The following is a 26468-nucleotide window of genomic DNA, read 5'->3' on the forward strand; positions in this document are numbered from 1 at the left end:
GGCTTGCTATGAGTGCTTCAGATGCAACCTGGTTGTTTGATGCCCCCCTAAAATTAAATTTGAGGGCCCACTCCAAAGTAATATTGTTGGCCCTTTCAAGGATTATGTCTTCCTCACTTCCCTGCATGTTGGACACATTGTCCACATAAAGATTCCACTAGTCTGGTGGCTTGGATATTGCCAACAAAATTTGCTAGAAAGTCTGCCATGAACTGAGTTTTCATAGGGCCACGAGGCTCATATTAGAGATTAAATTATGACAGGTCTACGGACCACACTACCATTCTTCCTGCCAGCCCAGGCTTACACTACCATTCTTCCTACCAGCCCAGGCTTTCTTAACACTTGCTTGATGGGGTGGTCCATCATGACAATGATTTGGTGACTCTGAAAGTATGGCATGAGGCATCGAGCAGAGGTTATGAGTGTCAGTGCTACCTTCTCAGTCATCTAGTATCGTTTCACATCATGAAGGACACAACTAATGAAATAGATGGGTATGTGATGTTTTCCGTCTTCCTGGATGAGGTTTGAGCATATGGTCTCCTTAGCTACTGAAAGATAAAGGAGCAGGGGTGCTCCTGGCTTTGGTCAACTTAGGACTGGTGGTGTGACAATAGTTTTCTTAAATGTTAAGAAAGCTTGCTCACAAACCTTGTCCCATAGGAATGGTTTTGTTTTCCTAAGCAGACTGTACAATGGCCTAGCCTTCTTTGCTAGCTTTGGCCAGCCAGGTCACAAATTTGACCTCTCTGATAAATTGAGCCTTGAGTAACTTGTCAATCTCTTCTCAGATTGCCTTTCGTTGCTCTTCTCCTATCTTTCTCTTATTTTGTGAGACTAGTTTTGCTTGAGGACAGATGACCAATTTGTGGCATATGATGCTAAGATGGATACCTGGCATATCATATGGTTGTCATGCGAATAAATCCATATTCCTTTGTAGGACATCAGTTATATGTCTGTATTCGTGACTAGTGATGTCCCTGCCATGATGAGTGCATTGTCCAATTTTGGGTCCACATCGCAGCCTGACGAGCTCTTCGATTGGTTTTGGGCCTCTGTTGATAGTTTCATCATGCGGGTCTACGTCGACTATGTCTTCTTGATTCCTCCTAGTTGTTTCATAAATAGTCAAGGTTTTTATTGGGGATTCTTCATCCACGCTCATGACTTGATTGCTGCTGCCATAGTTGTGAAACCTGGCCTGGTCATTGACCCAGTCGAGGTAGTGGGTCAGTGGTCTAACCAGTGGGCCAATAATTAGCCCAATTTGACCCGGTATATATTAAAAATTCAAAATTATATATGTATCTATTATATATAAGTATATAATTAACATTATTCGAGTAAGAAAAGTTCATCCATACTCCAAAATCCAAAATAACAATTGATAATAATGAGACATCAAAATGACGTCATAGAAGTGGTCCATTTTTTTTGTAAGATCGGTAGGGTTGGACCAGTCCAATCGGGATTCGGTACCTAACCGGTTGGGTTTGGATGGGTCATCTTGGGTCAATTGCGTAACTATTCAATAGTGGAACCGGTCCAGTTAGCCACTGGGTTCCGATTGGACCGGTCCGACCGGCCGGACCGAATTGGGTTTCACAACTATGGTCATTGCCACTAGAGGTAGGATGAGGCTGGCCTGACTCTTTGATGGGAGGATAAGGAGCCACCTTCAAGCTTTCAGTGTAGCACTATCGGTCATGCTGCTGGTCTGCCTTGATGGTTACAATTTCTCCTGTCAAGGTCGGGAACTTGATCATGAGGTGTGATGTAGAGACAATGACTCCAAGCTCATTTAATGTTTTCCTGCCAATCAAAGCAAAATAAAAAGTATTTGCATCAACAATTAAGTACCTTACAGTAAAACTCCGTGAGAGCTTTCCTTGACCAAAGGTGGTCATTAGGTCTACATAATTTATGGTTTCCACTCTCTCTCCAGCCAAACCATGGAGTGGTCCATAGTGCGGTAGAATTATGTCAGGTGAGATTTCAAGCCTTTGAAATGTCTTCTAATAAAGTATATCTGTGGAACTGCCTTGGTTGATAAGGACCTTAGACACCATGAAATTGGCAATGACAATGGAGACGACCTTACAGTCATCCTAGTTGATGGGGTTGATGCCTTTGAAATCTCTATCGGTGAATGTTATGGGAAGAAGGCTTCTTGGTGACTGTATGTTGATGCAATTGATGTCAATATCTCTTATGGCATGGAGATGATGCTTTCGAGACTGGCTAGACAACCCTCCATAAGAAAATCCGTTTGCAATGGTGTTGATTACACCTCTAATCTGTCCAGGGAGTTTGTCTTCTTACTCTTGCTAAGGTTGATGTGACGCCCTTCCTAGTGACGCCTCTGTCTCTCTCTTTCTCCTCTGTTTGGTCCCTCCTTCTATCAGCATCTCGACTCCTACAATGGTCATCCTAGTTCCACCCGGACTTGCCTCCAGCTCAGTTGTCATCAGGCTTTTTTACTAACTCGGCTAGGTATTTGGCTTGTATGAGTTCCTCTATCTTGTCTTTGAGGGCCCAATAGTCTTCAGTATTGTGGCCATGATTGCAATGGTATCTATATTGCTTGGTTCCGTCCAACTCAGGTCTTGGAGGAGGTATGGGGGTAACTGTATGGATACCTCTACGTTGAAGGCTTCTTCAAGGATGATGGCTCAATTTGTTGTCAATGGTGTGTAACGCTCGTACCTTGGTGCCCTCAGAAGAGGCTAACATTTGTCTGGTTTGTGTTGCTTATCTGACTTGTGTGAGTCGGTCCTTGTGCTACTTTTGCCTTTCTCCTTTTTTTGTCCAACCTATCGAACTTCGTTTCTGAACCTCGATATTTCTTCCATCTAAATGTAACCCTTAGCTCGTTCCTATAACTCATCCATGCTGCTGGGAGGTTTCTTGCACAGATTGTCGGCGAACTTGCCACGTTGTAGGGCCAATAGCATGGAATGAAATGCCACCTCAGGATTGAGATTCCTGATTTGGATAATGATTTTATTGAACCTGTTCATAAATTTGAGAAGTGACTCATCGTTTTCCTAGTGTAAACTAGCCAAGACTGCAGATGTCAGCTGGTGTGATCGGCTCATTGCATACTGGGAACTAAAGTGTTCAACAAGGGTGTCAAAGTTGTCAATGGACCAGGGAGGGAGTCCTCTATACAATGTCAATGTCGCGCCTTTAAGGGACAATGGGAAGACTCAACACATGATTGTGTCGTCATTGGTGTAGAGATTAGCCTGGGTGAGGAACACTTTGTTAGTCGTCTTATACGAGTAACTTTTGTATAGAAAACTTTTACATAATGTATATATTTTCCCTAATTTATGGTTTTTTGTAGGATTGTAAATAAATTTTGCTTTGTTTTTATCTATGCTTAGTAGAAGCCTTTCTTATGAATTTAATGTAAATTTCACCTCAATTTCAGGTAAAAAGGAGAAAATTATGAAGGTGCAAAAGTTGCTATCTCGCTAAGCCTGAACCATGCGCTTAGTGAGACCAAACCGCTAAGCGAGACAGCAGTGCCTTTTCGACTGAGGATAAGCCTAAAGAGAGTTCTTCCATGTCAGCATGCGCCCAACGTGTATGTAGCTCGCTAAGCGAGACGGTTGTCTCTTCTGCGCTAAGTGCGAGATTAGCGCTAAGCCAAATCTCACTTACTCGCGCTTAGAGCGAGAATGGCGCTAAGCGCGCCTTCGCGGACAGGAAGCCCTTTTTTAAAGCCTGATTTGCGGAGATTGAAAGGAGGCGAAAATAGAGAGTGCTGAATAGCTGTCAGAGCTTGAATAGTGAAATACACAGAGGCAAAAAACAGAGCAAGGAAGCCAAGTTTTGATCTTTTAGGAAGATTTGTGAGTTTTTGAGTGATTGTGAGATTCCTAGAGGTGGAGGAGACATCCCCATTCCTTTGTAAGCAAGTGATTTCTCCTAATTCCTCTTCTTCATTGTAAAAGGAGCTTCCTTGCTATGGAAGGCTAAACTCTCAGCTGGGGATTCTTGCTGAGTAATTGATGTAAACTCTTTCCCTATCTAATTAAGGTTGTTTTATGTGTTCATTGTTTCTATCAGTACTTTATTATTGCATGCTTGTGGCTTGATCACCCATATGTGTGTGCTGTTAGGGGCTTTAGCATTGAAAGATGTATTGTCTCCTTAGAACTTGATAGAGCAGGATTAGGTTACCGTATGTCTAGACACGGAGTGCGGTGATTTAGTTTTTATTATGTTGTGATCATAAAGCTGTTCAATTAAGCTAAGTTCAACAAGAGACATCTACGAGCGAAGTTTAATTAGAATTAGGCTAAACTCACGAGACATCGGTGTTTAGTACTTGAGCCTTCAGCATAGAACACAGAAACATCTTTAATTACATCAATTTGCTCAGTAAGAGGACCCAAGGCCTTTAGATATCTATCTTCACACTTACTTGCTCACGTTTATTGCTTTGTAATTAGAATAGAACATACTTTTATTTTCATTCACAATCATGATTTTTGTTTGCAAATGCCTGCTTATTGAACAAACCTTTACCAAATGAACAAGTTCCCTGAGTTCGATACTCGGTTCACACCGTTTTAATTATTTACTTGACGACCCGGTGTACTTGCCGGTAGATTTCGCATCCACACAAACAAGTAGTATCCCGAAGCGAAACACACATCCAGGTGTTCATCTGGATCAGTAGTTCTGTCATAAAGCTCCAGGTTGAGTGTTTTCCAACCTAAAGGCAAGTCGGCCTCCATGATGTGAACGACAAAAGGGTGTCATCGAGTCGTCCGTCCTTCATGGCGATGTGCATGCAAGATATTGTTGTCATCCAGGGTATTGTTGGTTTGACGGGGATGCGATTTGCCCTGGGTGCGCTCGTTGATTGTGTGGGCAGAGTGTTCGTCTCCTTGGGTGTGTCTCACACGAGCCTCCAACTTGTCGTGGTCGACTTTTAATTTGCTAAGTTCCTCTTCATTGCGGCATTCCATCTCTGAGATGGGGGCTTGAAGTTGACGGAGACCACCATTGTCCGTCATGGTCATTGGAGGAGGATTGGAATTTTTTGGGAGTGGCTCTCGCTGAAGCGTGTGCTAACCATGAATGCGGGTGGCCGTGGGAGTAGTTTTATCACAACCGTGGTGGGCATCAAATGTACTTACATAAATCTGGAGCAGATTGACGTCAAGGTTGACCGTCATCAAGTTCCACGATCTCCTACGTCGGATTTGTAGGTGTCCTCTGACGCTCAAGTAAGTATGTTAGTGAGTTGAGAATGAGATGTAAAATGAAGGTAGAACCTGATATTTATAACGTTGGATGGGAGCCCTGAGTCCTTGATTGTTAGGGTTGTTATAGTAGCGTAACAACCCTATAGATAATTCACTATTACTAGATAAGTGGGTACCTGCAATTTGAAAAGCGGATAATAACATTATTATTAAAATTCAAATATACCAACAGCTTATCGGCCCAAAAGCCTGGCTGCTCAGCGAGTAGTATCTATGTTCCTATATTATGGTTGATGGGGAGGACTGACGTGTATATTTTAATGCCACGTCTCTTGCCATATCAATTTGTGGACCTCGAATAATACAAATGTCCTTTTCACATCAATTGAATTGACGATTGATGTAAAGTGATCTTTTTACATCGGTTGTTGACAACTAATATAAACATGTCTATTAACATTGGTCGCAAACCTTAGCAAGGACATCATATTTACATCAATTTCATTGATAACTTATGTAAAAATATCTTGTTTTATGTTGGTTGTATTAAAAACTGATGTCAAAATTTTTATTTCCTTCAATGAAACAACGAAATTAACGAAATATGATTGTAGCATTTTTTTTAACAATTTGAGAATCTAATTAAACTTTTCATTAATTAAGAGATCCAATTGAATTTTTAATTTTAATCAAGCACCGATAATATAATTAAGCCATTTTTTAAAGTAATAAAATTTCTTAAATTTCATGATTAGTCAATAAAAACTGAACTAATAATCTTCATACCATATACTAATACTTATATTTTTGTTTTTTGGATTAATATATTTTTCTTAAAAGTAAATAGTAGTCTAATTAACTGGTCGTATGTTACATGCATGCATTCTTTGCACCAAATAACACGGCTGTAAGATAAAATGTACTTTTAATTCCCGGAAAGCATATAAAATGCAGTTTCAACTCCCGAAAAGTGACCGAATGTGACACCATAAGCCATCACCAAGGTCAAACCCATCTTCGAATCATATTTCCCGGAGTACATACGCGTAGCCCCTTTCACGGTCTCCTTCACCTAATACCCAATATCTTACTATTCAAACAAATATTGAAAACACGCTTTTGCGTTCGATTTATTTCCTCTGTAGTATTCTTATTCTCCCCAAAACCTCTGCTAGTTTTGTTTTGCTTCAACATCATCTTCTTCCTCCTCATCCTTCACATTCAAGAAATCCCAATTCTACCCTTACCCTCTGCCCTAATTTACAATCCAAACCCAACCCAACGATGTACAGCAACATGCTGGTGAACTGCTCCAACTGCCGCACCCCTCTGCAGTTGCCACTTGGCGCGGGATCCATCCGCTGCGCCCTCTGCCACGCCATCACCCTCATCGGCGACCCACGCGCCCTCCCTCCTCAGCCCCCGGCTGCCACCCACGCGTCTCCGCCCTCCCCCTACAGCCCCGCGCCGCCCCCGCCCAACCCCCACGGCCGCAAGAAGGCCGTCATCGTCGGCATCTCCTACCGCTTCTCCCGCCACGAGCTCAAGGGTTGCATCAACGACGCCAAATGCATGAAGTACCTCCTCATCAACAAGTTCAGCTTTCCAGAATCTTCCATCATCATGCTCACGGGTACGTCCCTCGTCTTTCTTTCGCTTCGAACGCTGTGTTGGAGATCCCACATTAAAGTACACAAGTGGGGAATAACCCTCACCTTACTTTACGAGCCTATTTTGTATGGTTTTGTTAGGGCTAGACACAGATTCTAAGATTCTGTTTTCTTCTCGAGAAAGTAACCCACAGAATGCCAGGAATTGGGATTTTTCTTAAGAGTGGATTTTGTTCATATCAATAATTCAGGTTTTAGTAATTTTTATCGGTTAATTTGTTTTAATTATTTAATTCGATTAGGTATTAGTTTAGGATAAAACTTAAATGCAGTTCTTTAAATAAATGTTTATCTTTCAATCATAGAAAGTGCATTTATTTATTCTCTTGCTCAAAATCTCTGCTAACAGTATTCATCCACTCCAATTTTGATGTCGTTTTTATTAATAGAGGGACTAAATTGATGTCTACTTTCATTACGGAACTGAATAGGTGTCTACTTTTGTTCAATCTTGCATGACTTCTGGATCTTCGTCACGTTTTGAATTGCATATCCAATGTACTTTTTTAACTAGACATTAAAATAATATTATTTTTACTGTTCATACTTCATAGAGTTCTGACGTCTGATTTATCAGATCTGTGATGTTTTCTTTTAATACTTTGTGCTGATACAATACTCATATCCATCGTTATCTAGTTCTCAATTTGATGCTTTAAACAATTTGCCTTAGGTTGCCAACCTACAGTACATAGTTACAGTAGCTTTTAAGAAAACTTGTTATCAGAAATTCATATATGGTTGTTATGAATAAAATAAAAAATGAGTTAATTACATAGTTTTGAAGAATGAAAAAATTGGATACATCTCTCTTCCTTTTATAGAAGTTACAATACCACTTATCTGCTTGTATATGTGATTTGAGTGATTTTACCTTATGGTGTGTTATGAAGTTCTGATTTCTTGATTATTATTTATATAAAACAAGAAAATATAAAATGTAAATGCATGCTTTTTCTCTCATTTTTCTCCTTTTCATCCAAATGTTGAAGAGTTAAATTCACTTATGTCACATACTTGATTTTTCGTGAAAGAGGAGGGTTAAATAATAGTATTGTCATCAACACCTTTTTTATGTTTCTATCAAAAGCTTTAGGGAGGAGGAGGGGGATGAGGAAGAGATGATTCCTGTGCTAAATTCTATAATAATATTACTCTTTAACGTAGAAGATAGGTGGTGTAACTTTAACAACATATGGTAGTATGTATACTGGATAATCACAGTAGTATCTGACTCTGACCTGAAATCCATGTGCATCTGTTATCTTCATTCTTGGTTTGATTGGTTCAGACAACAGTCATGCCATCTCACTAACCAACACTTGTGTTGTGCCATTGAGAACTTGGGCAAAATCTTTTACTTGTTTCAATTTTACATACATTTACACTTATAACAATTAAGTATTTAAGTCAGTCCTTTGCAGTTTCCTGCTTCTCAAATACAATTTTAAGTAGTTGGCTTCATTCATCTTTATGCATGTCAATCAATCCAAGACAGGTGCACAGTGGCCAACGTCGAAACCACTATAGCGGGATAATGGATAGTAGGTTAGCCACTATACTGAAGTTTATGAATACAAATTAGATTATTTAAATTATACACTTAAAAATGCTTAAAAAATAAAAATTCTCAAAATTAAAGACATTCTTAGTTAATAGTAAATAACCATAGTCCTTAGCTACCCAGTCAATAATGAAACCTCCCAATTTTTTACAACTTTGAATTGTTTATCTGAACACAACACAGGAATAATAAAAAATTGAAGAAAACAAATAGACATGCTAAGAAAGGAAAGAAAAGAACTGAGCAGAAGAGGCTAGTGGGTTGGCCTAAAAGGCTGCCGGAGTACTGAGGGTTGGTCAGAAACACATAAGAGAGCTGTGGGTTATACAGTTTGTGTTGAATAAAAGAGCTGTGGGGAAATTGCGGAATTATCTCAAAAAGATTGGATGAACAACAGACAATCAGGTGGCAAAGAAGGTTCTTTAACCCCCTTGTTACCAATCAAGGTCACTAATACTATAGCTGCTAATTGGTATGATTTGGGGTATGAGGTGCTCCACAAAATCACAACGTGATGTCTTTCGTATAGTGGACCAAGGCCATGATGCAAAATGATGCGGCAATTGTGGCACTATTGTATGCAACTAATAACCATGTTTCCATGTAATTATATCTTTCATCAACTGTCCAACATATTTTCATTGTGCATTTATACAAGATAGAATGTGAAGCTCAAAATAGATAAAAGATATGACAGGAAATTTTAGTAATCACTCATTGGATTTGGAGATTGGTAAACTATTTAGATGCATGCTATGTTTTCATTTTCTATAAATCCTAAAGGTACATAGAAGAAAAAAACACATGTCAAAGCACTTTTAACTTGTTGAAACAGATTGTGTTGTAGAAATTGTGTGCTAGGATTTGCTTCATCTCTTATTTATAGTGTGATTACATGGATAACTTCCACCCTAATCATGAGCAAACAATAAGCAATTATCTTGAACATGGTGGAAATGTTAGTATTGCAAACATAAATGACAATATTTTAACACTTTTCTTCAAGTTGAATTTTAATAGGTTCTCTTCTAGTCATCTTACAGATAAGCACACTTAAAAGAAATAATTTAATAATGCATTACGGGCATCATAGACTAGAGCCAGAAGATAACTAAATGAGGCATCCTGAATAATGCTTGACAGTATCTGGAAAGATAATTTTCTAAAATGAGCATTGCTAGAACAATAACCTGACAAGATGCCTAGAATGGCTGACAGCTTGAAGTTCTTGATTGGAATTTTGCATGACCAAGAAGGAAGGGACTTAGACATAACTTGAAATATGGGGTGTAGAAATTTGTTGGCAAACAATCATACACAGATAGACCCTAACCTCTCCAAATTCATCCAATGCAGCAAGAATAGCCATAAGACTGTATGTCTATCTAGGTACAGAGGTTGTCACTGATATCATATTTACTAGTTTACATTGTAAATTACAATCAACCAAAAAGCAACCCAGAGCAAATTAGTTGTTAACTTACTGGTTAATCACTTCCTCACAAAGACCGATCATGATAAATACAATTTATTAAATGTAATTTTCAAACATAACTTATGATTATATTGAAGTTCACCTTGCTATAGAACATTATTTGTCTCCTCCAAAGTAAGAAAGTGTAAAAATTGAGGAAGGCGTATTCACCCATGGTTGAATTAAAGTACATTGAAAACTTAATCCACTTAAATCAAGAATAGATACATCCTTTCTCACTTTACATACGTTTTTACTTTAGTGGGGCCAAATCCAATATTAAAATTTGACATGCAATGCTTATTTCTAAAGAATATGGAAGACTTAATTATGCTATGCTACTTTTGTTGGAAAAAAAAAGAAATTCATAAAGCATATATACTAGTACTCATCATTTGAATTTCAAAATGCAGAAGAAGAAGATCCCCATGGCCCCAAATTTCCAACCAAGCACAACATCAGGATGGCAATGTATTGGCTTGCACAAGGATGTCAACCTGGAGACTCCCTGGTTTTTCATTATTCTGGTCATGGATCACAGCAAAGGAACTATAGTGGTGATGAAGCTGATGGATATGATGAAACTCTATGTCCCCTTGATTTTGAAACACAGGGTATGATTGTAGATGATGAGATCAATGCAGCACTTGTCAGACCTATTCCTCATGGAGCTAAGCTACATGCACTAATTGATGCCTGCCATAGTGGCACTGTTCTAGATTTGCCATTTCTTTGCAGAATGAACAGGTTACCTTCTAAAGATAGTCTGTTATAGTTTCTGCATGGTTTAACTTTATGGATTTTGGCTCTGTTGACTTTTAGCATTGTGATGGTCAATGAAAAATTCTTAACTTTGCATTGACACTTCATCTAAAGGAAAACATATCTTCTGATAAAAAATAGAGTTAAGTCTTCAGGAGTACTTTTAAACCCTTCTTATTATGTTTTCATAATAATATTTTTATGTACTTTTTTATTTAATACTTTATAAGTATAATGAGGATTAATAGCACGTATGAGAATATTGAGATGAGTGTAGCAAATATTGTATGCCAGAGAAAGTTGGAGTGTCACCGAGTAGAAACTCAAAGAACCTTAGGTGGTTTGGTTATGTGAAAAGGAAGATTGACAAGATCTGACGGTGTCTGTCCATTGAACTACCTGCGGGATAAAGCCTATTTTTTGTTATTTTAGTCTTCTTTGCTTACTTGCATATATTCCTTGATAAATAGAGTCCAACATGGGAGAAGAATTTAGATGAAGGAAACTAAAATATGTATTTTGCATGTTCTTTCTTTCTTTCTTTCTTTTTCCTGGGTGTTTTATAAATATAGTTTTCACTTTATTTCCATAGATCATGTGTAGTTCTGTCATCTGTGGTAACTTGATAGAAACACCAGAGAAAATAAGATGGAAACTAGAGAAAAGCTGAGAAAGAACCAGAAGAACAGAACTTCATTGATAAACAGAACAGAATTCTCCTTAAGGGTTTCCCCTTCACAAAGGATCTCTCTCTTCACCTGCACAATCTATTAAATTCAAGAATACTTCCCTCTAATCTGATTTCCCCTATTTATAACCAGTCTCTTCTAACTAGTCAAACAAATAGACTAATAGACTAACTGACAGGCTGTCCTTATTATTGACTCTCATTATAAACCCTAACTTACCTTTTATTCACACTTTGTTTATATCTATGTAACAGGAGTGGGCAATATGTATGGGAGGACCATCGCCCTAGATCTGGTGTATGGAAGGGATCTAGTGGTGGAGACATTATCTGCTTCAGTGGATGCGATGATCATCAAACTTCAGCTGATACATCTGTAAGTTTCAGCAAATTCAAATTGATTTGTCTCTTGACTGTCTTTTGTCTGAACATATGATCATTATCCCTGTAAACAGGCTCTATCGAAGATTACATCGACTGGGGCAATGACATTTTGCTTCATCCAAGCCATAGAGGGTGGTCATGGGGCTACCTATGGCAGCATTCTTACTGCAATGCGTACTGCCATCAGAAATGTTGGCAGTGGTGGTGGCGGCAGCGCTATTGGGGGTGGTGATGTCGTAACATCCCTTCTCTCCATGCTTTTGACCGGAGGTAGTCTCAGCGGCGTCGGTGGACTGAGACAGGTAATATAGTTAGATTTGACACTCATATTACAAAAGTTTTGACTGTTTTATTTATATCAGTTGCTCGATGATCCGAACTCATTAGTTCTTGTATACCAACTATAACAGTGCCTTCTCTGTTTGTGTCCACTTTGTTTTCCTACTGTTAAACTGACTTCTGCTATTGTTTTTCCTACCTATTTCCTTTTGTTTCAACAGGAACCACAGTTAACAGCTTGCGAAGCATTTGATGTGCATAGAAAACCTTTTTCATTATGATATTACTATTACTCAATATTCTTTATTCTACAATTTGTTTTCCTCGGCTCTGCCCCTGTACACGACTAAATTGATTAATTAATGTATTATAAAGTAGAGAGTATCCTTTTTTTTCTGAAATCACTGAGGATGTGTTTGGATGAATTTATGTCTACCCTTGAGATTGTGACATGCTCTTATAATAATGACTTTGGTTGCTGCTGCAATCGTTGGATTAAATGCTGATTCGACTCAGATTTGAATTCCACATAAGAGGTGAGCATCTTACCCCTGGATAAATTAGGTGTGCTTGTGACCTCAAATTTACTACGTGAAAAGTGTCAATAATGGCTTGAAATTGATGGTCTCGTATTGATGATACATTATGTGCATAAGTTTGATGTAATTACTTGTATAGTATTTTTTTGGAACAACAAATCTTGGGACTTGATTTGATAAAAGGTATAAAATAGAAACTAATTTGATTTTGATTTTTTATTAAGTTCTGTGCACTTAATGATTGACTCTAGTATGATTGGGTTTAGTGATTTTTTTTAAGTGTAGTTTAAGTGTTTTAAATTGACAATTTTTCCTTGCACCCGTCGTATATTTTATAATAGGAGTATTACGATATGTTAATTTAATATTGTAAATTTCATCCATTTAATTTTATATTTTAGTAATTCCAAATGCGTTATTGAGCTGTTCTGGATTTATATGAAAGATTGCATCTGAGACAAATGTCCGTGCAAATAAATTGTTAATGTGCATCAAATATTAAGTGTTGCATAAATGAAAGCTATTCATTTAGGTTGCTTTGGTGCATACGACTGTATAGGGAGTTGACGATAATTTTAAAGTTAAATGTTATTTTTGGTTCATTATATTTTAATGTTTTTTTTTTAAACTTTGGTACACTAAATTTTAAAATTTATATTTTGATCCTTTATATTTTCAACAGTTTTATTTTGGTATATTAAATTTTAAATTTTTTATTTTAGCTTTTTATGTTTTCTAAAATTTTGTTTTGGTTTTTATTTTATTTTTGGTTAAAAACGTTATTGCTTTGTTTATGTTTCAAACTTTGAAATAATTATTTTAAATATTATTTTACTTATATTTAATGCTCTGACAAAATTAACAAAATTGATGAAGTACTAACGTTTTTAATAAAGAAAATTAAAATGAAACTTTTAAAAATAGAAAGGATTAAAATAAAATTTTTAAGATTTAATATTTGAGAATGAAATAATACTAAAATATAATAGATAAAAAGTTACATTTAGATTAATTTTAAATACTAAGTAAAAAACTGATTAACGGAATTACTATTGTGTTACAATATGAATTGGAGTTTGAAACGATGTGTTACCATGAACAATTTCAAATTGAATTGACATAACCGTTATTCTGAAAATGAGAAAAAAAATTATTAAAAATTATATACTTTGTTGGAAAAGAAATATGTTTTGGGTAATCATAGATCTTAGTTTGTTAGTAAATTTTATATTCTTATGATTTTTGTTTTAAAATAAATTATTTTATTAATAGTTAAAATAAATAGTGTAATGATTAAAATAAATAGTATAGTACAGTACCACAGAAAATAGTACTACTATAATAGTAAAATAGGCATTAAGTACAGAACTTTATTAAAGTATTCAGGATAAAAAAAAATAACAATCTTTTTTTGACAATAAATAAATTGCAATCTTATAAGCTTATGATTTTTTTTTTTTTACAAAAATCTTATTAGCTTATATTTATGAAAAATGTTACTAGTGAGATAAATTTATTTATCAAATGCATTAAAAAATATCAATCAAACACTACTATTTTAGTTAAAGATACTTATAGTCTAATTAAATAAGATATACGTCAGCCAATAAGAAAAAGGCACAATTTAGTCGAATAATTTTTTTTAAGCTAGTTAGTCGAAATAATTGGAGCACATTATAATATCTTCAAATTTTATGTTACATCTAAAATAAAAGCATGGTCATGCTAATAAATAACTCCACTTGTGAATACCTTCATTTTAATTGAAGCATCCAATCATAAATAAATAAATTAAAAAAAAGTTGCAAGGTAGAATCTTATCCAAAATGAGATTTATCTTAAAAGGTGATAATATATTATCTATTTTTTAAAAATTTATAATTTTGATTCTCTTGTAATTTCAAATTTATAATTTTGGATCTCCTATTTCTAAATCAAGAGAAAAAAAAATCATTGTGAATTAAGGGTTACACCTAATTGGGTCACTTTTTCACAAATTGATGAAGATGCTTTGAGGCTAATTTGAAGAATCATTTTCGGAAATCCAATATGACAAGAAGCATTCATGGACTGAGTTGATCAATTTTGGTGGACTATTAATATTGATCTGATTAGATAATAACTAAGTCTAATTTTTGTCATTTTATTTGTAATTTTTGTACCATTTTTTTGGCCGAATCTTCTGGTGACTTTTCATTTTCTCTTAGCCTTACTAGATGCTTTCTAGAATGCTTAAAAGTCATTTAGTGGCTAGTGAAAATTTATTTTCGTGTTTATTGTCATTTAGTGGCTAGTGAAAATTTATTGTCATTTTATTGTCATTTAGGGGCATGCAATTATCAATGCATTTGTAAATGCATATTAGTGGGAATTTATTATAGTATTTCAAGATTAGCATATAAATAGGAAACTCTTGTATTATACAAAGGCAGAATTTAAAGATTAATGAAATTTGATAGTTTCTCTATTGTGAGAGTTTTTCCTTTGTTCTTGGTTAAGAACTCGATAGTATTGGTTCAGCAGGTCATAGTTAGAGTCACGCTTCTTTTGATAACTTTGGTTCTACGAACAAGTTGCGGTTAGGGTCAAGTTCCTTTTTTACTTGTTTTCAAGATGATCTATCATTTGGTACACGAGCTTCGGCTTTTGAAATTAGGTGTTATCTATCATTTGTGTTTTCTTTCTTCTGGTGTGTTTCCTCCTTTGTTTGTTCTTTGTCTTTTGTTTAATTCTATTATTGATTCATCTTCCTTTGTTCTATTTCTTTGAGTCTATCTTTCTTTTTTGAATTCTATCTTGTATCAATAGCTTTTTTTTTCTCTTTTTATATATATTATCAAAAAAAATTGTGAAAAAAAATCTTGAGGAAAAAAAAGTAGAAAAAAAGAAAAAAAAACTCTGGACAGTTTTAAATTTTTTTACAATTTGAAAAAAAATCCAGAAAAATAACAATGTATGACTATTGGTTTTATTTTCTTCTTGTTCTATCGATCTTCCTTTGGTTTTATTCTCCTCGTCCTCTATTTGTTTTATGTTTGTTCTTATTCACTAAAGTTTTCATTGATCCCTTGTTGTGTCTTGTCGTGTATAAACAACCCCAAATGTTCTTACTTTAGAGAAGTTGAGTGGTAAAAGGCAAGAGTGGTAAGACTATTAGAGGGAAATAGCCAAAAAGAGTGAAACACAAGTGAATTTTTTTTAGTGTAAACACGTGAGAGAGTGTTTGTGTGAGGATATTTATTTGTCCATTTATGATCACTTCTAATACAATTCTTGTAGTAATTTTAATCATGAGTGGAGAAGAAGGAGTGGATCTCAAGTTATTTGTTAAAGCAAACAATTTCAAGAAGTCATGGAAGAAGGCGAAGAGGTGAACTAAGAAGAGATAATCATTTGGGGAGCCTTAAGATGACAATCCCTATGTTTCAAGGTAAAAACGATCCTGAGTTGTATTTAGAGTGGAAGAGAAAGGTTGAACATGTGTTTGATTGCCATAATTATTCTGAGGAAAAAAAGGTAAAAATTTTGCTTGAGCATTTTTATTGGCCTAGCATGAAGCATGATGTGCAACCTATTTGTGACAAGTGCATATCATGTAAACAAGCAAAATCTAAAGTGACGCCCCATGGTTTCTATACACCTTTGTCTGTGCCTAATCACCCTTGGACTAATGTTTCAATGGATTTTGTGTTAGGACTACCTCAGTCTCAAGGTGGTAAAGGCAATATATTTGTTGTTATGGATAGGTTTGTTGGACAAGTGGCCTCAATAACTTAAGAAGGGGGGTAAATTAAGTTTCAAAATTTCTCACTAACAAACTTTTAACCCCCTTCTAAATGATAGGCTCAAAATATAGAAGAAAAAACAACAATAAATTTAATAATGTTCTTTAAACATACAAGACAAAATTGATTGCAATAACATAAATGAGATAAGGGAAGAAAGAAATGCAAACTCAATTTATACTAGTTCGGCTACTTCCTGTGCCTACGTCCAATCCTCAAGCAACCCACTTGAGATTTTCCACTATCTCTGTAAATCCTTTACAGACTTTGAACACACCTTGGGATCCCTCACCCTTGTGTTCAAAGATTCTCCAAGAGACAACCCGTCTCTTGATTCCAATTCTCACAATCCAAGAGACAACCAGTCTCTTGATTACAACTGACTTTCTGAGATGATCAGAAAAATTTCTCTCCTTTAGAGTGGATGATACAAATTGAAGTTCCTAGAGGAATTTCTCTCTTTTAGAGATGATAATACAATTTGAAGTTCCTGGATGAATTCTCAATAGATTTGTAAGTTTTTGCCCAAGAGTTGTTGAGAGAGCATTTGGCAATTAAGTTCTCTTAAAATATCTCTCTCTTGCTTTTCGAAGTCAGACATGTTGGATCGAGTGGCCTCAGAATAATTAAGAAGGGGGGGGGGGGTTGAATTAATTATTCCTAAACCTTTACTAATTAAAAAATTACTCTTTTAAGGCTTTTACTTTTGTTGTTAAGAGAATATGGAGTAGAAGAGAAACTTAACAGAAATTAAAAGCGGAAATTAAAATGCACAGCGGAAAGTAAAAGAGTAGGGAAGAAGGAAACAAACACACAAGAGTTTTTATACTGGTTCGGCAATAACCCGTGCCTACCTCCAGTCCCCAAGCGACCTGCGGTCCTTGGGATTTCTTTCAACCTTGTAAAAATCCTTTTACAAGCAAAGATCCACAAGGGATGTACCCTCCCTTGTTCTCTTTGAAACCCTAGTGGATGTACCCTCCACTAGAACTGATCCACAAGAGATGTACCCTCTCTTGTTCTCAGTCAAACCCAAGTAGATGTACCCTCTACTTATACCACAAAGGATGTACCCTCCAATGTGTTATGACAAAGATCTCAGGCTGTTACACATTTGATACTTTGTGAATGGGGATACAAAATAATTCTCAGGCGGTTAAACCTTTGAACGTTTTTGTATTAGGGAATGGGAAGAATCAAAAGAATTCTCAGACTGTGTCGTTTTGAATTCTTGGACAAGGGAGAAGGGAGACACAAAAGAATTAAGGCGGTTAGTCCCTTGTTCTTTTGGAAAAGAGAGAAGAGGGACACAAAAAGAATTCAGGCGGTTAGTCCTTGGCGAATTCTTTTTGGCAAAGGGAGAAGAGAATGAAAAAGATGAATAGCACAAATTTTCAAGGTTTAGAAAACCAGAAAACTTCAGAAAGCTTTTAGTACAAAGAAGAAGAAGAAATTCAAAGAGATTCAAGGCTTGTAAAGGATTGTATAAGATTAATTGGAAAAGTAAAACAAAGCCTTGCTTTTATAGACTCTTCATGTCTGGTCAAGAAGGCCATTCAGAAGAGTTATAACTTTTTAGAAAAACTTAAAACCCATTTGAAAAAGTCAAAACCTTTTTGAAGAATTACATCTTTTGATTTTTCAGAAACAGTCACTGGTAATCGATTACCAAATAAGTGTAATCGATTACACAAAACTTTTGAGTGAAACAATGTGACTCTTCACTTTTAAATTTGAATTTCAACGTTCAAGGACACTGGTAATCGATTACCAAAACATTGTAATCGATTACAGCCTTTTGAAAATATTTGGAACGTTGTAAATTCAATTTGAAAACTTTTTCAAACTCATTTTGCTACTGGTAATCGATTACAACAATATGGTAATCGATTACCAGAGAGTAAAAACTCTTTGGTAAAGGTTTTATCAAAAACTCATGTGCTATTCAAAGTTTTGAAAAAACTTTTTAATAATTATCTTGATTGAGTCTTTTCTTCATTCTTGAATCTTGATCTTGATTCTTGAGATCTTGAGTCTTGATTCTTGATTCTTGATTCTTGATTCTAGGCTTTCTTCTTGAGTCTTGAATTCTCCTTGATTCTTGAACTCTTGACCTGTTCTTGATTCACTTGAGATGTTCTTTGATTCACTTGAGTTGTTCTTTGATCTTTTGAGCTTTTTGTTCATCACCTTTGTCATCATCTTTTGTTGTCATCATCATTGTTGATTCATCATGAAGCTTTGCTTCCACAAGACACACATATATATAGGCCCTTCGTGCCATTTCAAAATGGTTTGAAGAGATGTGTCTTTTCAAAAAGTTTTTTCAGAAATTCTTCACTGGTAATCGATTACAGGTTTCTAGTAATCGATTACACAGTTATATTTTGAAGGGTCATGACTTTTCAAATTGAATTTCAAGAGTTCTATTGTTGGTAATCAATTACACATCAATGGTAATCGATTACAACTTTTAAATTCAAATTTCAAAACCCTTCTAAGAGTTGATTTTTCAAAATTGTCTTCTGGTAATCGATTACACTGCCTGGTAATCGATTACCAGAGCCTTGATCTCTTGGAAACACTTTGTTTTGAGGCAAAAGCTTGATCTTGAATTAATCTTGAAGCAATGCTTGTTTGTTGAAGCAACCTTGTATTAATCTTGAAGCAATGCTTAACCTTTGAATGTTTGTTGAAGTAATCTTCAAAGCAACCTTGTTTGATTATTCTTTGGCGTCATTAAAATCATGTATTCATACATTCACAAGGTTTAGTAAAATGGTGCATTGTATTGCATGTTCCAAAATCAATTATGCAACACATATTGCTGATCTTTTCTTTAAAGAAGTAGTGTGCTTGCAAGGATTGCCAAAAACAATAGAAGTGATAGAGATTTGAAGTTCCTAAGTCATTTTTGGAGAACTTCGTGGAATAAGCTGGGAACAAAACTCTTGTTTTCCACTATTGCACATCCTCAAACGAATGGACAGACAGAAGTAGTAAATAGGACACTTACCACTTTGTTGTGTACTATCATTCAAAAAATTTGAAAAACTTGGAGAAATGCTTGCCACATGTTGAGTTTGCTTATAATAGGTCTGTTCAGTCTACTACTTCTTATTCTCCTTTTGATGTTGTGTATGGCTTTAATCCTTTGACTCCTTTGGAAATCTTAACTTTGCCTTCTAATGAGTATGCTAATTTTGATGGTAAGATAAAGGTAGATGCTATCAAGGAGTTACATGCAAAAGTTCAAGCCAATATAGAGAAGAAGAATGAATAATATGCAAAGCAAGCAAAAAATGGGTCACGTCAGAGTTATTTTTGAACTAGGAGATTGGGTATGGGTTCATATGAGGAAGGAAAGGTTTCCTACTTAAAGAAAGTCCAAGTTGCAACCAAGAGGAGATGAGCCTTTTCAAGTTTTAGAAAAGATAAATGACAATGCTTACAAGTTGGACTTGCCAAGAGAATATGGTAACATAAGTATTACCTTTAATGTGACTGGTCTATCTTTATTTGATGTAGGTAACATATCAGATTCAAGGATGAATCCTTTCAAAGAGGGAGGAAATGATAGAGGTGCAACCATCCTGTCTAATGATCCTTTACATGGGATTGGAGGTCCTATGATAGGTTCAAAGACTAAGAGGATGAAACAAGCATTGTAAGGCCTGATTCTAAGGATCAAAGAGAAAGAAGACCTATGAATTAAAGATTGCACCAAATTGAGTCACTTTCCTACAAATTGATGAAGATGCTTTGAGGCCAACTTGAAGAATCACTTTGGGAAGCCCAATTTACAAGACAAGAAGTATCCATGGGCTGAGTTGATCAATTTTGGTGGACTATTAATATTGGATTGATTAGATAATGACCAAGTTCAATTTTTGTCATTTTATTTGTAATTTTCATACTATTTTTTTGGTTGAATTTTCTGGTGACTTTCCATTTTCTCTTAGCCTTACTAAATGCTTTCTAGAATGCTCAATGTCATTTAGTGGCTAGTGGAAATTTATTTTCATGTTGATAGTCATTTATTCATTTAGTGGCATTTGGTAAATTCATATTAGTGGAAATTTATTATAGCATTTCAAGATTAGCCTGTAAATAGAGAACTCTTGTATTCTCCAAAGGCAGAATTTGAAAATTAATGAAATTTGAGAGTTTCTCTATTGTGAGAGTTTTTCAAGTGTTGGTTCTACATGTTCCAGTTAGGGTCACACTCCGTTTGATAACTTTGGTTCTATCGATTGTTATGTCAAATTCATTTTTTTTATATGTAAGTGTTCTCTCCTATAAGTATGATACTAAATATTTAATATGTAATTAAAAATATAATTAATCTTTTTACACAATTTTAATCTAATTATATTTAATATGATACTAAATATTTTAAAAAATGATATATATATATATATATATTAAATATTATTAAATACAAAAATACAAAATACAAAATACAAATCTAAGACGGTTTTCATCGAAAAATTGTCTTAGAGTTGTAATATTCTAAGATGGTTTTTACCTGAAAAACCGTCTTAGAATGTCACAATTCTAAGACGATTTTAATTGATAACCGATGTTGATATTTTAGGTCCTATTTGGATAAATTTTTCTATAAATACAATTTTTAAGGCAAAAAAAATCACAAAAGTCCAGTTTCAGCAAATTAAATCCTGGATTTCATATTTCTTAAAATTCCACATTTTACAAAAACAACATATACCCAAGCAAAACGTTGAGTAGAACTTGAAGAAGTTAAGAAGAATAAGTCTTAACATGCAAAAAAAACAATAGATTGCCTCTTGGAACATACTTAGAGATTACTAGTTTCTCATCCTTTTTGAAATGATAAGCTAAAAGGGTCAATATATTGCAGTGTTTAAGCTTTGTACGCTTCTTCATCTCTGCATCAAAATCATCTTTCTCCGGAACATTCATTTCTCTAGTCCTCTTAACCACCACTGCCACTTCATTATCCATCACGACCTTGTAAGAAGATCCAAAGCTTCCATTTCCGTGACCGCTCTCATCAAATCAGACAACCCAAACACACCCTTCTCATCTCACAATTAAAAATACAACTAGTGAGACAAGAAACACACTTGCTACTATATATGCCGAATATCAATTGCCAAATAAATTCAAGTACCAAATAGAATTTGAAAACTAACAACTAAAGAGTTAAGGAATCCCAAAATGACAGTGGGGACACCCTGAACATCGTACTCGTTCGCCAGTTCATTTTTTTATGGTGGCCTCGACCTTGGCGAGAATAATGTCGTCAGGCTTGAGCTCGATAGAGGCAGTAGCGTACTCTGGTGCGAAGGCCTCGCAGTGGCCACACTAGGGAGCGTAGATCTCGACCATGACGAAGAGGTTGTTCTCGACGACAGTGGTGAAGTTGTGCTCCTTCAAAATGATGATGTCCTTGTCGTCCACCTTGGGCTCGTTGTACGCCTCCTCCGACGAGTGGTTGAAGTTGGCAAAGTCGTCGAAGTCATCATCGTCGCTGTTGTCATCCTCAAGGAAGGCGAGATCTTCGTCGTGGAGTGATGAGAAGAGAAGAAGAGTGGCGAGAGAGAGAAAAAAACAAATAGCTTGACAGTGGAGGGGGTGACAAAGGCAATGAGGCGTGTCAGGGGGGAGAACCCTAATTCAAAGAGGGTGTGAGTGAGTGGGGTGAGACGACGCAACTGAAATACAAAAATTAAACCCTAACATAACCATCTTTGAATTCTAGTTATAATTATAAAATTGTCACTGCGTTCAAAACGACAATGGTTTTGGGACAACTATCATTAATCGTGCATTGTAAAAAGGTGTGTTTTTAGTAGTGGACCCTCGATAAATTGACTGTGATGATTGTTACATGTTGTTAAGTCTCACCTATAAGAAAAAAACTAAACATATATATAGATCCCAATTTTGGGGTCAGGTGTATAGATGAAAAAAAGAAACAAATAGACAAATAAAAAAATAAAAGAAACAAAATTGATAGATGTGAGAAATGATGAGAAGAGAAGTGCAAATAACACACTCTTTCTAACATTATTTTACTATTGATTAAAATTTATTGAAAATTACTATATAATATAAAAAGTGAAACTAGTTAAACTATAGTCAATAATTGAGAATATTTAAAAATTTAGAAAATACATTACTTATATTTCTTAAAATAAAAAATATAAATAAAAATAGAAAAAATGGAGTAAAATGAGATAGAAGAGAAGTTAGGTTTATAAATACATTAGTTCCGCCTACAATATATTTAAATTAGCTAGATTAATGCAGTAAATTTTTGGCATTTACTTGATTTTATTTTCTTTAAAAGCATTCTTTGTATTCTTCACTGATGGTTTTTTTTCTTCATCTGCATTATGAATTAAATCATTTACTTTGTGTCACAATTGCATTTAGCGAGGTCATGCATTGGTTAGACCGACGGTGTATTATGTCATGACTTAGGTCTTGAAGGTTGTTGGTTACTTATTATGGTCCATGGGTACACGCGTTGGTTAGATTCGATAGGCAAATTTTGTGAACGATAGAAATTTATCTTTATTAAATAAACCACACTATATATATATATATATATATATATATATATATATATATTAATTCGTAATTTCTTTTCTGTCTTTCATTTTGATTTTCTTTTATGGCTTTTATCTTTAAAAATTTTCCCCTTCTTTAAAATTTACAACACTTTATAATCACAATAAAATAAAATAATTTAAAATATTACATAAATAATAACACAAATATTTATAAATCTGAAATGACATAAAATAACATTATAATCACAAAAAGTATTTAATAAAAATAAAATTACATAAATAAAATATTGTGAAAACTAAGTAAAAGGTATCATGCACGTAATCATATGAAAATAGCTTTAGAAAAAATATCAAGGCAAGTACCGCACGTACGATAAATGAAAAAAGATTAAAAAGAAATATAATAAATAATAATACTAAATTAATGGTGAATAAAATACTAAAAAAATAAATTTATAATTAAATAATATGTATTACAAACACAAATAAGAAATAATAGTACATAATATTATAATAAATAGTAGTATATAACATATCATAAATATGTTTAAAATAATGATAAAATATTGAGTTTCTTTTAGTGGAACTATTTGTCAAAATGTGAACACCTGGATATGAAAAGGCATCTTAGGTAGATGATATGATGCGATAGAACGTAAAAGAAAAATGAGAAATGTTGATGAGAGGTTAAAAATACCCTTCATAACAAGCACACATCTATAAGTAGTCTTATTCACCCAACAACGTTGCTTATTCACGCAACTAAATAAGAAATGAAGAGTACTATCTTCTTTGCTCTCTTTCTAGTTTGTGCCTTCACCATCTCATACCTGCCTTCAGCCACCGCTCAGTTCGTGCTCGACACTGATGATGATCCTCTTCAAAACGGTGGCACATACTATATGTTGCCAGTTATGAGAGGAAAGGGCGGTGGAATAGAAGTAGATTCAACTGGAAAAGAAATATGCCCTCTCACTGTTGTGCAATCACCCAATGAGCTCGATAAGGGGATTGGACTAGTCTTTACATCTCCATTACATGCCCTTTTTATCGCCGAAGGCTATCCTTTGAGCATTAAGTTTGGTTCATTTGCAGTTATAACGCTGTGTGCCGGCATGCCTACTGAGTGGGCTATTGTGGAGAGAGAGGGTCTACAAGCTGTTAAACTTGCTGCACGCGATACAGTAGATGGTTGGTTTAATATTGAGAGAGTTTCCCGTGAATACAATGACTATAAGCTTGTGTTCTGTCCACAGCAAGCTGAAGATAACAAATGCGAGGATATTGGGATTCAGATCGACGATGATGGAATCAGGCGTTTAGTGCTGTCTAAGAACAAACCATTAGTGGTTCAGTTTCAGAAATTTAGATCATCAACTGCATGAAGCGTGAAAAATCACGTGCTTTCTTGTTAAGAGAGACAAGTGTACGTAAGACTAAATAAATGCTTTGGCTAATAATAAATTGGTTACAGACTAAATAAAATAATCAAAGCTTATGCCTTCCCCCAAAGGCTGAATGCAAAAAATTGGCTCTTCCTCAGTATTTTATCCACTTTAGTAGTATAATTACTTTGACAAGTGTACGTAAGACTAAATAAATGCTTTGGCTTGTAATAAATTGGTTACAGACTAAATAAAATAATCAAAGCTTATGCCTTCCCCCAAAGGCTGAATGCAAAAAATTGGCTCTTCCTCAGTATTTTATCCACTTTAGTAGTATAATTACTTTGACAAGTGTACGTAAGACTAAATAAATGCTTTGGCTTGTAATAAATTGGTTACAGACTAAATAAAATAATCAAAGCTTATGCCTTCCCCCAAAGGCGCGCTGAATGCAAAAAATTGGCTCTTCCTCAGTATTTTATCCACTTTAGTAGTATAATTACTTTTTCATCTTTATTTAGGGTTTCATCATATCTCAAAATAACCAATCTAAATTGTTTTTCTACACATTGATGCAAAGGATTAAACTTTTCTCCACACTTAAAACACAACACTTTATGTCTTCTCTTCATCACTTTTTGTTATATTAGATGATGCAAGCCTCTTTATTTTTTTTAGAATTCAAATCTTGTTCTGTATTACTCACTATGGCATTGTATAGAAGAGGACCTGTTATGATTATTTACAGAATTTACAAAACTTGATCCATAATTGTTTTTATTTTTCCCATTGTTCCAACCTTCATGTGATTTAGGAGCACCTAGTGTGGAGTCCTATCTTGATGAAATGACACTTTTTGCAAGCTTATTGCACTATCTTGTTGCAGATTATTACCCCTATATTTGCTGTTGTTTATGTGCGATTCCGCCAACACTTCTTTAATGTCTGTTGCCAATTTCATGGATTGACGATGAAATTAGGAATGAAAAATATGAATTCGGAATTTAAGCTCCGGTTGACGTCCACCAAAGAATTGTAACCTAAATATTGATCTTTTTTAATAATAGTTGTACTCAAGAGGGTAAAATATACTTTTAGTTTTTTAAGTTTTATTTAGATTCAATTTGATCATTTATTTATTAAAAAATTTATTTTAGTCTTTTTATCTTTTAAATTTAGTTTAATTTGATTTTTCCCTAAATCATAATCGTTTTTTTTTATTCTAGACCACACACTTTTGAACCCTTATTTTTTTTTTACTAATTTACTAGACGTGAAACTTTTCTTATTAGATTCACGTACACAAAAATATAGAAATCAATTTATGTTTATACCAAAAAGGGACATAAACATGATAAAAATCATGGGAAAAGTGAATTCAACGAACAACTAGAAAATTAAAAATATAATACCATATATTGCCTTAGTTGCTTGTGGCATTCCTTTTTCCCGTGATTTTTGTGATATTTATTATGAATCTTCTTGATCTGAACATCAATTAGATTCTATAGTTTTCATTTAAGTGAATCTAATGAGATAAAATTAAATCCCATAATATTAGTCAAATAAAGGTTCAAAATGTGTCCCAAAATGGAAGGATGATCATTGTTTGGAAAGGATCAAATTAATTGAACCAATTTTAAAAGATAAAATATCAAATTGAATTTTTTAAACGATAAATAACCAAATTGAATTTAAATGAAAACATAAATGATTAAAAGTATATTTTAGGCAAAATTTAAAAAATGAAAAAATTATATAAGTGTATTCTCTCATTTTTGGCCATTTCACAATCACCCTTAAACAACAGAGTCACCCTTTCAACCTTCTCCATAAGCCTTTCCAAAATAGTCATGGCATGCTTCCACTTTAAACCTGTAACCACCCTTAGTGTTGGCATCTCAATGGTCCACACTCTATGGCACTTTACTCAACCTCATTGTTAGTCACAACCCTCTATAGGTAGCTTTTTTTCAGGCATCAACAATCAACTCGAATACCACTTGTAATGTCCAACTACTTTCAGGAATAATGAATGTTCTCATAAACCAACATGAGTCTTCAACGTGCTTTTTTCTTGCTCAAAAGCTTCCTTGAAAACATCCTAGGAGGTCACTCATCTCGAAATTGATCCAAGTCAAGCA

The 26468-nt window shown here is 34.7% G+C and overlaps 2 protein-coding genes across 2 annotated transcripts; both read left to right on the plus strand.

Moving 5' to 3' along the window:
* The first annotated feature begins 6202 nt into the window (after window positions 1-6202).
* On the plus strand, window positions 6203-12567 carry LOC114414418 (metacaspase-1-like). Its single transcript, XM_028378690.1, has 5 exons — window positions 6203-6864; window positions 10353-10686; window positions 11645-11765; window positions 11845-12075; window positions 12274-12567. Exons 1-5 carry the CDS (start codon window positions 6516-6518, stop codon window positions 12331-12333), a joined length of 1095 nt encoding a protein of 364 aa, XP_028234491.1. The 5' UTR covers window positions 6203-6515; the 3' UTR covers window positions 12334-12567.
* A 10934-nt stretch (window positions 12568-23501) lies between these two features.
* Window positions 23502-24484, plus strand: LOC114414429 (kunitz-type trypsin inhibitor KTI1). The gene has a single exon (XM_028378698.1). It carries the CDS (start codon window positions 23713-23715, stop codon window positions 24322-24324), a length of 612 nt encoding a protein of 203 aa, XP_028234499.1. The 5' UTR covers window positions 23502-23712; the 3' UTR covers window positions 24325-24484.
* The last annotated feature ends 1984 nt before the right edge of the window (window positions 24485-26468 follow it).

Source organism: Glycine soja, chromosome 1 (genome assembly GCF_004193775.1).
Source record: "Glycine soja cultivar W05 chromosome 1, ASM419377v2, whole genome shotgun sequence".
Classification (NCBI taxonomy): domain Eukaryota; kingdom Viridiplantae; phylum Streptophyta; class Magnoliopsida; order Fabales; family Fabaceae; genus Glycine; species Glycine soja.

What these genes read in the sequence shown, in the direction of transcription:
- LOC114414418 (XM_028378690.1), top strand. Translation starts at nt 6,516, where the DNA reads ATGTACAGCAACATGCTGGTGAACTGCTCCAACTGCCGCACCCCTCTG. An exon ending in TTCCATCATCATGCTCACGG is followed by an intron (nt 6,865 to 10,352) that starts GTACGTCCCTCG and finishes TTCAAAATGCAG; the next exon opens with AAGAAGAAGATCCCCATGGC. An exon ending in AAACTTCAGCTGATACATCT is followed by an intron (nt 11,766 to 11,844) that starts GTAAGTTTCAGC and finishes CCCTGTAAACAG; the next exon opens with GCTCTATCGAAGATTACATC.
- LOC114414429 (XM_028378698.1), top strand. Translation starts at nt 23,713, where the DNA reads ATGAAGAGTACTATCTTCTTTGCTCTCTTTCTAGTTTGTGCCTTCACC.